General features: G+C 49.0%; 1 protein-coding gene across 6 annotated transcripts in view; it reads right to left on the reverse strand.

Moving 5' to 3' along the window:
- PTPRK (protein tyrosine phosphatase receptor type K) overlaps window positions 1-12,568 on the reverse strand; it is a 341,441-nt gene that overhangs the window by 44,725 nt on the left and 284,148 nt on the right. For 4 of the 6 annotated variants that reach the window (XM_035109041.2, XM_035109045.2, XM_035109050.2 and 1 more), the window contains exon 14: window positions 2,147-2,285. In XM_035109041.2, coding sequence (XP_034964932.2) covers window positions 2,147-2,285 — 139 coding nt within the window. The remainder of the gene's footprint in view (window positions 1-2,146; window positions 2,286-12,568) is intronic. The other 2 variants (XM_035109042.2, XM_035109048.2) reach the window with 1 other exon arrangement.

Raw genomic sequence — 12,568 nt, forward strand, 5'->3', positions numbered from 1 at the left:
CTAATGCTTATGTCATATACAGTGGTACCTCGGTTTATGAACACAATTGGTTCCGGAAGTCTGTTCATAAACTGAAGCGTTCATAAACTGAAGCGAACTTTCCAATTGAAAGTAATGGAAAGTGGATTAATCTGTTCCAGACGGGTCCGCGGAGTACTCAACCTGAAGCGTACTTAACCCGAAGCATGGGTGTAATTGGTTCCGGAAGTCTGTTCATAAACTGAAGCGTTCATAAACTGAAGCGAACTTTCCTATTGAAAGTAACGGAAAGTGAATTAATCCGTTCCAGATGGGTCCACGGCGTTCGTAAACCGAAAATTTGTAAACCGAGGTGTTCATAAACCAAGGTTCCACTGTAAATAACAACCCTCTCAGTGTGCACTTCCAGAGTATGGGGGAAGCATGGGAAGGGCGAGAGAGGATGAATATGAAGATGCTGCAATTGCTGTGGGTGTAGGAATAGCCTATCAGATAGCTATAGGCACATTATTATGCATACAAATGATAATGAGATACCTGCCCCTAATATGATGAGGTAGTAGGTAAGTATCAAATCCCGAAGGGAAAATGTATGCTAAATTACATTCTAAGGACATTCCCCACTGAAATATCTTTGCAACCCTAACAATAAATTATTTTTAGATTCAGCAGATACTGGGACTTTAAAAAGCAGCACCTTAGTTTGCATGAATGCCTAATAAAGTCGGGCTTTTTGCCACTTTAATATGAATAGTCCTATAGTATTATGTTTATTCTTAAGCACAGAGGTACACAACAGGGGGGGAAAAAGTGAAAGCACTGTTGGGAAAATCACATATGTATCTAACTAACACAGAACACTATAAGCATACCTAAGGTTTCTAATGCAGACGTTTCTTCTCCATGTTATATATCTCCAGGGGGTAATTGCAAAAAGGCAAAAAAATGAAAAAAAATCTAATGGAAACCATTTAGACACATATGACTTTCAGGTACAATTCTATTTTTTCCCCTACTTGGTAAAAATGGATAGGAAAATTATTTCATTTCAACATGACAGAGAAACAAATTTATCCTTGTTCTTAGTACTCTCAAAAAAATTGTACCTCGCAGAGTTTTTTAATTGTGAAAAAGAGAAAACTTTTCGCAATGCACAAAATTTTTGAACCAAAGCAGCCCATAGTTAGTGGTAAAGCACAGGTTCATTTTCCATGCATCTCTAGTTAAAGAACTGCAGGTTGCGTGGGGAAGAAATCTGTCTGAGATCTTGAAGACCTGTGCCCTCTCAGAGTGCTCAGTGCTGGAAGAACAAACTGACTCAGTAGAAGCAGTTTCGTATCTCCAAACTGTCTTACTCTGAAATGTTGAGGTTTGTACATACAAAAGGGATTGAAGGTGAAAGGAAGAAAAAATGCAGGAAAAGAGGGATGCGGCCATTTCTTATTAGCACCTTAACAATAAATTGATGATGATTATGCAAGTTTTTGCCAGATTAACAAAGTTAATCATATTTCATTTACAAGTTCAATGTAATTTTAAAAGAAACATATAAGCCATTCCCTGCGAAGTTTTACAATCATTCCTATTTGCCTGAGTTCTTTATTATTCCAGAAGATGGCGCTATTGATTTTTTTCTCATGCCTTTGGAGATTACTAAGAAAAAAAGTGTTTTTGTTCAGACGCCTGCCAATACACTTTTGCACTTGAAGGTTTGTGTACTTATAACTGAATGGAAAAAATATGGTGATGTAATGTGATTTTAACTATTGCCTTCTAATATTTTCAAAGGTGGTAATGAAGGTGGCATAATTCATACAATCTTTTCTAAGGCAATCTGGCTAGATACAGCAGACTCATTAGAGCCAATCCAAAGACCAATATTGCCTTAAACCTTATGAAATAAGATAGTAGGTAAATAAGAAACAATCATTTCAATTACATCGATGTTTTGTACATGCCATTGTCTGTATATTTAATAGCCTTGTACTTTTCAGAAAGTTTGCTTTTTACTCTAAAATCCTAGTTCCCTACTCTGCAATACGTCTTAATTTCAGAATAAGAATGTAGTCCCTGACAAAAGTTTTCATGAAATGTCCTGTAAAAGAATTTCTTTTAGATTACTTGACAACACCGAATGAAAATAAAATGGCAAATTTACGATACCTACCTTTTTTTGACAATTAATATGACAAGGAGGAGGAGGAGAATGAAGACCAGAATTCCTGCACTTATCCCTGCTATTTTCACAACACGATCTGTCTGCTTAGCTGGGTCAGGAATTACCTCTGGTTCTTCTGTTGCTGCTGCTGAGAGAAAAAGAAATAAAAGTTATTTGAATTCCTCGGTTCAGAGAAGATCATGGCCCCAATCAAAAGGAGTCCCAGAATGTTAACCTGGGCCACACACAAGGATCACTTTTAAAAAGCCAACTGATCAGCTGTTTTGTAGAAAGGGGACTGAATCCTGCTATCTTCCACTTGAAAATCTGATGGGTAGTGTCACGGTGGCCGGAGTGGACTACTTCAGAGTAACGACGCCACGCAGCTCTGCATTTTATTCTTTTATTGGTGCTGCGTATTTACAGTGCTCAAGTCATTGCTATTTACACGGAGTGATGTGGTCAGTCGGTTTCAGAACCTCCTAATGGCTTTTGGCGCGTCTTTCTCCAACACAAAAGCTTTGGCAGACCCATCCTCTTGCCCCTCCTCTTCCTGCGTAATTCTGGAGTTGGGGGGATGGGTCTTCCCCCCTTGCTTGCCCCTTCCTGTCCCACCTGGGACCCTGGCTCCTCTACCTTGCCTGAGCCTCGGACACGACTTCCTGCTTCCCCACTGGAATCGGAACTCTCCCTGCTTTCCCCTTTGCTCGGGGACGGGCTTGAACTCAGGAGGGGAGGGACTTCGCGATATCCCCTGTCCCTCACATCCACCCCCCTCCCAAGCTCTCCTTCACCCCTCCCCAGGCCCCCCCCATGTGTCGGTGACGACTGGAAGCCTAAGAACTCAGTGCTCTCCGAGCCCGTTGGTGTGAATACCTCCCCCCAGTCCTGCGAGCCCCCCCCTTCCGCCTGGGCGGACGGGAATCCCAAAAAGTCCGTGGCGTCAGAGCTGGTGGGGGTAAAAACGTTCTGCCAATCTGCTCCTTCCTCTGACTGGGTGGATCTCGGTGACACCCATACCTCATCCTCTGGTTCCTCAAACTCCGCTTCCCAGCGCCATGGTGAGCTGCTCTCCCGTGCCTCCTCCTCCTCCCCCTCCCTTTCCATGTGCCAGGGCTTGGGTCTGTGGGGAAAGAGGGCGTGAAATTCTTCCACCAAGAATTCCTCCTGTATCTGAGTGGCTGGGACCCATTCATTCTGGGACGGTGGAGCATCCTCCCATGCCATGAGGTACTCCAGTCCCCCCACCCCCCACCTTGAATCCAGGATGGCCGTGGCCTCATTGAGTTGCTCCCTGCCTTCCCTCTCCCCCCCTCCCTCGGGGGTTTGTTCGCTGTCTCGGAGCCTGCTGCTTTCCCTGTACGGCGACAGCAGCGATCTATGAAACACTGGATGCACCCTCATGTCCTCTGGCAGTGCCAGCCTGTATGCCACCGGGTTGACCTGTTGCGTGACCGTGAAGGGGCCCAGCCTTTTGGGTGCCAGCTTTTTGCACCTCCCTCTGGTGGGAAGGCCCTCCGAGGACAACCACACCTTGTCCCCCACCCTGATGACCTCCCCTAGTCGCCTGTGGCGATCTGCCCCCTTTTTGTACGCTTCCTTGGCCCTCTCCAAGTGTTCTCTGAGCTGCTGGTGCACCGTCTCCAGTTCCTCTGCCCAATCCTCAGCCTGTGGGCCCTCCTCCTCCTCCTCCCCCTCCCTCTCTGGGAAAGATCTGAGGTCGCGCCCGTAATTGGCCTTAAAGGGCGACACCCCTGTGGAGACGTGCACTGCATTGTTGTAGGCAAATTCTGCTAGTGGCAGGCGATCCACCCAGTCCGTTTGCCTCTGGCTGACGTAGCATCTCAGGTACTGCTGCAGAATGGCGTTGACCCTCTCCGCTTGTCCGTTGGTCTGCGGGTGTCTAGCCGTCGACAAGCTGACCTCCACCTGCAGGAGGTTCATGAGCCGCCGCCAGAACCTGGAAACAAATTGGCGGCCACGATCCGAAATAACCCTTAAAGGTAATCCATGCAGTCTGAAAACGTGATCAACAAACAGTTTGGCTGTCTCTTCTGCAGAGACTGCCCTGGCACACGGTATAAAGTGGCACATTTTGGACATGAGGTCCACCACCACCAACACTGCGGTCTTACCCCGGGAAGAAGGCAGATCTGTGATGAAGTCCATGGACAGCACTTCCCACGGCCTGTGTGGCGTGGCTAAGGGCTCCAGCAACCCTGGTGGCGCTGCTCTGACCACCTTTGCCCGCTGGCAGGTGTCACAGCCCCGTACATAGTCTCGAACATCTTCCCTCACCCCTGGCCACCAGAAGTGTCTCATGACTAGGTGAGTGGTCTTGTCCCTTCCAAAATGCCCCGCCGTTGGGTTGTCGTGCATCTGTTTGAGGACCGTACGTCTGAGCTGGGTGGTGGGCAGGTACAGTGCCCCCTTGTAGAAAAGCAGCCCTCTGCGTTCTGCAAAGTCTTTTGCCTGCTCCCTCCCCCCTCTCAGTTCTCTGAAGATGCGGTTGGCAAAGTCATCCGCTGCCGTCAGTGCTGTGAGTTCTGCCTCGCTCACCACTGCTGCTCCGCAGGACCATGCCGACGGGGGGAAAATGTGCCTTGGGGCTGGTGGCTCCTCCTCCTCCATGTACTCTGGCTTGCGGGAGAGGGCATCCGCCCTGACGTTCTGCTCTCCCGGGATGTAGTGTATGGAGAAGTTGAAGTTCGAGAAGAACTCTGCCCACCGTATCTGCCGCTGGTTGAGCACCCTGGCAGTTCTCCAGAACTCCAGGTTCTTGTGGTCTGTGCACACCTGGATGGGGTGCTTGGCGCCCACCAGGAAGTGTCTCCAATGTTTGAACGCAGCGTGGATCGCAAGAAGTTCTTTGTCAAACACGGTGTAGTTGCGCTCGGGCTGTGTCAACTTCCTGGAGAAGAAGGCACAGGGTCTCCACTCCCTGTTGGTGTCCAGTTGCAACAAAATGGCGCCCACAGCTTTCTCAGAAGCATCTGTCTCAATGCGTAGGGGCGCGTCCTGGACCACGTGGAACAGGTTCTGGTCCGAGGCGAACACCCTCTTGAGGCTTTCGAACGCTGCTTGCGCCTCCGGTGTCCACCTGAACTTCTGCTTGCCTCTCAGGCAGTCAGTGATGGGAGCCGTAACGCGAGAGAAGTTCTTGATGAACTTCCTGTAGAAGTTGGCGAAGCCTAGTAGGCGTTGGGCATCTTTGCGCGTCCTGGGGCTGTGCCAGTCCAGGATGGCCTGCACCTTGTCCTTGTCCATCGCCAGCCCCTTGTCTGACAGCTTGTAGCCCAGGAAGTCCACCTCCTTGGTGTGAAACTTGCACTTCTCCAGCTTCACATACAGGTGGTTCTCCTTCAGGCGCTGCAACACTTCCCTGACATCTTTCACATGCTGCACTGGGTCATTGGAATAGATAAGGATGTCATCCAGAAAGACCAGGCAGTTCTTGAAGAGGAGGGACCCCAGGACGTGGTGCATGAAGGCCTGGAAGCAGGCTGAGCCCCCTTGCAACCCGAAGGGCATCACCAGATATTCAAAAGAGCCCAGAGGCGTGAACATCGTGGTCTTCCATTCATCGCCTTCCCGGATCCTGATCAAGTTGTACGCCCCCCTCAGGTCTAGCTTGGTGAAAATCTTGCCCCTGCGTGCTGCTGTCAGGAGATCATCCACTCTGGGCATGGGGAAAGCCACTGGCTCTGTCACCGAATTCAGCCGTCTAAAATCCACCACCAGGCGGCGCTGTTGCGTGTCTTTCTTGTCCACCCAGAAGACCGGGCTGCCCCCTGCTGCCTTGCTTTCTCTGATGAACCCCCGCTTGAGGTTCTTGTCAATGAAAGCGCGCAGATCCTCCAGTTCCTGGTCTGACATGGCGTACAGCTTGGCTGGGGGTATAGTTGCCCCTGGCACCAGGTTGATCTGGCAGTCAAAAGGCCTGTGTGGGGGTAGGTGGTCGGACTCCGCTTCGCTGAAGACCTCCTGCAGGTCCCAGTACGGCTTGGGTATCGCCTCACCCCCTTTGACGTGCATGGTGGCCACCGTGGCTATCGGAGGCCCCTCCCCTGGTTGGTGTTGCATGCAATGTTCCAGGCAAAAGTCCGATCCAAAAGTGATGCATCTCTGGTGCCAACTGATGGAGGGGTCGTGGCGCGCCAGCCAGCTCATGCCCAAGACGATGGGGGGGTCTGAGATGGTGGTGACGTTGAATGCCAGTGTCTCTGAGTGCCTTCCCACCGTCATTCTCATGGGGGGGGGGTTTGATGAGTGATGGCCCCCCCCAGCAGCTCTCTGCCGTCAATGGTTGCCACGTGAAGGGGAAAATCCAGCTGCAGAAGCTGGATCTGGTGCTCTTCTGCAAAGTTTCTCGAGAAGAAGTTCGCTGAGGCACCACTGTCAATTAAGGCAAGGACTGTCAGGGGATAGCCATTTGGGAGCGTTAGCGTGACTTCTAGAACCACTCCTGCTCTGGGAGGGGTGGGCTGGCTCTGCTCCTCTCTGTGCGGGTGGGTGGGCTGGGGCTGTTGTCTGCTGACTGTGCCTGGCTGCTGCCCCTTGTCTCCTGCAGCCAGGCTTTCCCGTTTCCCTGCTGTGGTGCTGCGTCAGTGGGGGAGGGCACCACCGTTCCCGCCCTTCCTTGCCACTCCCTGCGATGTGGGCAGTCTCTGACGAGATGCTGGGGGGAGTTGCAGAGAAAGCAATTCCCGCCCTTTCCCTCCTTGCGTCTTGGCGCCGCTGGGGTTTGAAAAGCCCGCGCGCGCGCGCTATCAATCTGCATGGGTTCCTGGTCCTGGCTGGCCCCAGGCGTGGCTTGAAAGGGTTGTTGGGGGAGTGGTTTCTCCTGCGACCGTGGGAACCAAGCCCGCTTTGCGCGCGTTGCTTGTTTGCCGCTCCACCGGGATTCCTGTCTCACCCCCACCGCCAGAGCCGCTTTGCTCAGCTGATCCATATCACTGGGCTTTGGACCTCTCGAGAGCTCATCCTTCACCTCCTCATGCAACCCCAAGTAGAACGCCGCTTGCATTGGGGGGGACCCCAGTTCCCACCCCAATCTGTGCACCAGCATGGTGAATTTCGCCCAATACGCGCGAACTGTCATATTTCCTTGGCGTAAATTATGAAGTTCCTCCTTAGTCTGGTCCATATGACTATCGGACGAATACATCGTTTTCAAACCTTCTAGAAATAATTTGACATTCTTCATGCAAGGATTCCTTGTTGCAATTAACGGTCTTAGCCACTCCCTGGCTGCCCCGGTAAGGTGCTCCACAATAAACGCTACTCTGTGCTCATCATCAGGGAACTCATCGTGGTGCAGCTCAAGAGCATACACAATCTCAGTCTCAAAGCCTTGAAATTCCTTCGGGTCTCCATTGAACTTGCTAACTAGGGTCCCAGCTCTCCTTCCTGGCAGCACTTGGACTTGGGGTGCCCCTCCCGCCTTGTTTTTCTCTGCATCCAGCTTGTTTTGGAGGTCTACCGCCACCGCCCTTAATTGCTGCTCTTTTTCCTGAAGCTCTCTCACCTGTTCCGCAAGTTGTAGCCGGTCGTCCTGGACCTTCTTAGTCTCCTCTTTAGCTGCCTTCAATTCTCCCTGCGCCTGCAGCGACAGCTGCTGCAGTTCTAGCTGGGCTTGCTCCGCGATCTGCCGCCACTTCTCCGCCTCTGACACGCTCATCCCGGCAACTCCAAAGTAGCCCAAAAATGATTAGGAGGTTGCTGTCACGGTGGCCGGAGTGGACTACTTCAGAGTAACGACGCCACGCAGCTCTGCATTTTATTCTTTTATTGGTGCTGCGTATTTACAGTGCTCAAGTCATTGCTATTTACACGGAGTGATGTGGTCAGTCGGTTTCAGAACCTCCTAATGGCTTTTGGCGCGTCTTTCTCCAACACAAAAGCTTTGGCAGACCCATCCTCTTGCCCCTCCTCTTCCTGCGTAATTCTGGAGTTGGGGGGATGGGTCTTCCCCCCTTGCTTGCCCCTTCCTGTCCCACCTGGGACCCTGGCTCCTCTACCTTGCCTGAGCCTCGGACACGACTTCCTGCTTCCCCACTGGAATCGGAACTCTCCCTGCTTTCCCCTTTGCTCGGGGACGGGCTTGAACTCAGGAGGGGAGGGACTTCGCGATATCCCCTGTCCCTCACAGGTAGCCTTCCAGCTTTATTGAAGGGATTCTTAATATTGGACTCACTAGTTCACTTTTGAGATGCATATTCATCTTTTACCTATCCTTCCCTTTGCTATGTTCCTTTGTCTATCTTGCATGTCTTGTCTTACACTCTCTCTCCTAAGAAAATGTAGACAATAACGACAACAAAAAGAGAATGTGGTGGGCGTCATTCATGCAACACTCTGGACATGGGGGCACAACAATAAGGGCTCGTCCACATTCCCCATGGAAAACCAGCTGTTTACTGCTGAATCAGAACAAATGTCAGCTGGGTTTTCTGTGGATGGATATTTGTTCCACTTCAGCGGTAAACAGCAGGTTTTCCAGAGGAAAGCGGTAGTGTGAATGGAAAACCGCTCTGACCTGTGCCTAGAAAGTGTGAATCAGCCCATGGTTGCTCTAGCCCAGGGGTCCCCAAACTACGGCCCGTGGGCTGGATGCGGCCCAATTGGCCTGCCAATCCGGCCCGCGACGACCCCCGCCGCCCGCTCTTGCAGCGCGGCAGCGCTCTTCCGGGTCGGGAAAAAAGCGCCGAAAATCCTTTGTGCGCATGCATATGGGCCTCTCCCGACCCGGAAGAGGTCATTTCTGGTGCACTTCCGGGTCGGGGGAGGCCCATACGCATGCGCACAACGGATTTTCGGCGCTTTTTCCACCCTGGAAGCGCGCCGCCGCGCCAGTAAGTGCCCGTGCGCATGCGCACGGGTGCGCACTCCCCCGCCTGCCGGCCCGCACAGGCACGCGCTCCCCCGTCCTCCGGCCCGCCGCGCGATCGGCGTGGTGGGAACCGGCCCAAACGCCGGTAAGTCTGGGGACCCCTGCTCTAGCCAATAAATTGGTAAGGAAATAAGGAATAGAAAGTTGTCTGAATTCAGTCTGTGTGTGCAAAAGCTACGAAAAAGCAAATCTCATGCTAGGAATTACAATATGATGGACTGAAGAAGAAGAAGAGTTTGGGTTTGGTATCCCGCTTTATCACTACCCGAAGCGGCTAACAATCTCCTTTCCCTTCCTCCCCCACAAGAGACACCCTGTGAGGTAAATATATTGTAGAGTTTGAAAAACGTTCTGAGAAGGGCAGCCAAAACTATTGGGGGCCAGAGGATCTTCCCTATGAATAAAGGATACAACAGCTAAGACTTTTTGGTTTAGTGAGGAGGGGAAGCAGCTGGAGAAAACACACCATGGGGGTTAATAAAATTATGGGTGGTACAGTGTATGTTTCCCCCTACACTTAAAACTAGAATTTGAGGTTAGCTAATGAAACAAAATTATCCAGCTTCAACTGGGTGCAGTAGCATGTACAGACCTTTCCAGGGCTGACCTGTGCAAGTGAGTTAGCAGAGTTTGTAGGCCAGGTGCCCCACCTTCACCCTACTGACCCAGGCAAGGTGTTCAGGCAGTCACTTTGCTCATCTCACTTTTATAAAGTTGTGGCTTTGTAACTTCATATGCTGATGCCTCCCCACCCCTCCACCCCACCCTTGCTGCTTCAAATGTCAATTTCCATTTAATCTCTAATGCACCCCGGAATAATGTGAATTTTTTTAACACTGTACTAGTCTTCTGCATTTTCACTTTATAACTACCGGTACCTGCAAGAAACACATTGTCCCGAGGTTGTGTCATTAAATCTAAACATAGACATTGTCATTATCCCCGGAGAACATCCTGTATTTTAGAATAGTTAACAGAACTATTTGCATTAAGATGAGGGTAAACAATGGCTCTGTCTGTGGTACAGTTAAGCAGGAACTGTATGCACAATGGAAATTGTCTTAAAGGAAGAGCAAAGTAAAATCCAGGTAGAGCTTTCAGAGTGTCTCTAGAGGATTCTGTATTCAGAACACTTGTTTGACCAGCATCACTGTAGATTTGGTGACTTTTAGAAAATGCCACCATTAGTTTTAATAATTCGCAAACTCCACAAGTTCATTAACCAGCATTGTGAATATGCAAATGCAAATACAAATGTAAGGAAAAAACTCTTATGTTTGTAGATCTGCACTTGCAATTAGGTCCAGAACCACGAAAGCCCAGCCTTTAACAAAATTATAATAGAATAGCACATATATTATTATTATTTTCCAGGACCTCAGAGAAGTTTGCAACACAGTGCTAAACATTAATAGCTTGAGGGATGTTTCATTGAGCTGTGTTCTCCAGTGATCTCCCAGGTAGCATATGCATGAACAGGATACCCTCATACCATTCTCTGAGTACATTGTATATGTTAGGTTTTATGTGCACTGAATGGAGAATGTGTCTAGACTCTGGCTTTCAGTTAAAGGCATGGAGAATGTGCACAACTTGACAAAGGAATAAATAGTGAATCCGTTAGTTACCCAGACTGTCATACTATTGCATTTAAATATATATTATACTTTGTAATATTCTCTCCCACCATTCTAAATGCTAAAATGATTTTCTGTGACATGACACCACTGAGATTCAGTGTCTCATGATCCATCCAGTAACAGGCTTTTAAAACCCACTAGTTTGCAGATTCCTGATCTTGCTGACCTAACACAATCAGTGAGGGCATGATGAGTAGTGCCCCAGCATACTAAAGTCTCTTCTAGAAATCATTCTGACATATTTGATTTAACACATTGCTCATCACCTGCAAGGCATCCTTTTTAGAAAAGCGCTTCATATATCACATTTGGAGAAAGGCTTCATAGCAATTACATCATGAATTTGTCCACTGCACCATAACCATCTGCCCACCGCAATGCCCACAATTCAGTTATTTTATATATATCACAGCGTTTCCACGCGCTGCTCTGGTTTCGCCAGAAGCAGCTTAGTCATGCTGGCCACATGACCCAGATAAACTGTCTGCAGACAAGCGTCGGCTCCCTTGGCCAGTAAAGCGAGATGAGCGTCGCAACCCCAGAGTCGTTCACAACTCAGGGGTCCTTTACCTTTTTTAATAACCTAAGGGACCCTCAGGTTTAGGCTGGTTATCTCTATCATCTATCTAGCTATCATCTACCTACCTACCTACCTACCTACCATCTATACCTACCTACCTACCATCTATATCTACCTACCTATCTATCTATCATCGACACAAAACTGCCTCAAAGTGACTTACATTGTAAGAACAGAACTACTAAAACAAAATATGGGAATAAAAGTCCCTCAGTCTTATCTGTGTTCAGCATCACTTTATTGGCTCTCATTAATGAAGCCAGACAGTGAGCTAGCACATGTACTGTTGAACCTGCAGGTGTAAAAACAACAACACAGAGCTGCATATCATCAGCATAATGTGACAGCATGCCCCAAAACTCTGGATGACCCCATTCAGCAGTTTCATGTAGATGTTAGAGCAGTATGGGGGATAAATCTGAACCCTGCAACACCTCATAGTGAAGGCTCTCTGGAGCCAAACATCGCCCACAAGCACCAAGCTTTGAAGACAGCAATCCAGGTAGGAATAGAACCACCACAAAACAGTACTGCCCATCCTACTTAGACAGCTAGTTCTAGAAGAATACAACAGTCAATGGTATCAAAAGCCACCAAGAGATCAAGAAGAATTAAGAGGGACCATGTCTCCCTGGCATGTGGGCAAAAATGGTGGGCATTCAGTTGTATCCTACTTCTCCTTCCTCTCTGCTCTTAGCCCCCAAATTTGCTGCAGAGGGTCATCCAACTCTCTGAACTAGATTTTGAGGTCTGTTGTAGAAGCAGAGCATTAGCACTGGATACAGCCTACTGATGCAAGATACACCCATAACAAGACTTCCTAGCACTCAAATTCAGTGTTAGATGGTGGGAAATGTTGGCATGGGACAGTGAACAAAGGGATTAGGAAAGTGTAGAAGGTAAATAAGGAAACTTCTAAGCAGTAACTATTTGTATAGTTATATAGATTATATTTAAAGCTAGAGTGGTTATACCAGGGGTAGGCAACCTAAGGCCCATGGGCTGGATGCAGCCCAATCGCCTTCTCAATCCAGCCCACGGACGGTCCAGGAATCAGCATGCTTTTACATGAGTAGAATGTGTCCTTTTATTTAAAATGCATCTCTGGGTTATTTCTTCCAAAATATAGTCCGGCCCACCACGTGGTCTGAGGGACGGTCGACCGGCCCACGACTGGAAAAGGTTGCTGACCCCTGGGTTATACCAATAAAAACTTGTATCAACATGTTTCCTGCTACATTTTTGTTTAGATGTAGTTCTGAGGGACCTTAAGATTTAGATATTAATATGTTTCTAATTTCCCATATTGCCTTCAAAGG

The sequence above is a fragment of the Zootoca vivipara genome, chromosome 3 (genome assembly GCF_963506605.1).
Source record: "Zootoca vivipara chromosome 3, rZooViv1.1, whole genome shotgun sequence".
Taxonomy (NCBI): domain Eukaryota; kingdom Metazoa; phylum Chordata; class Lepidosauria; order Squamata; family Lacertidae; genus Zootoca; species Zootoca vivipara.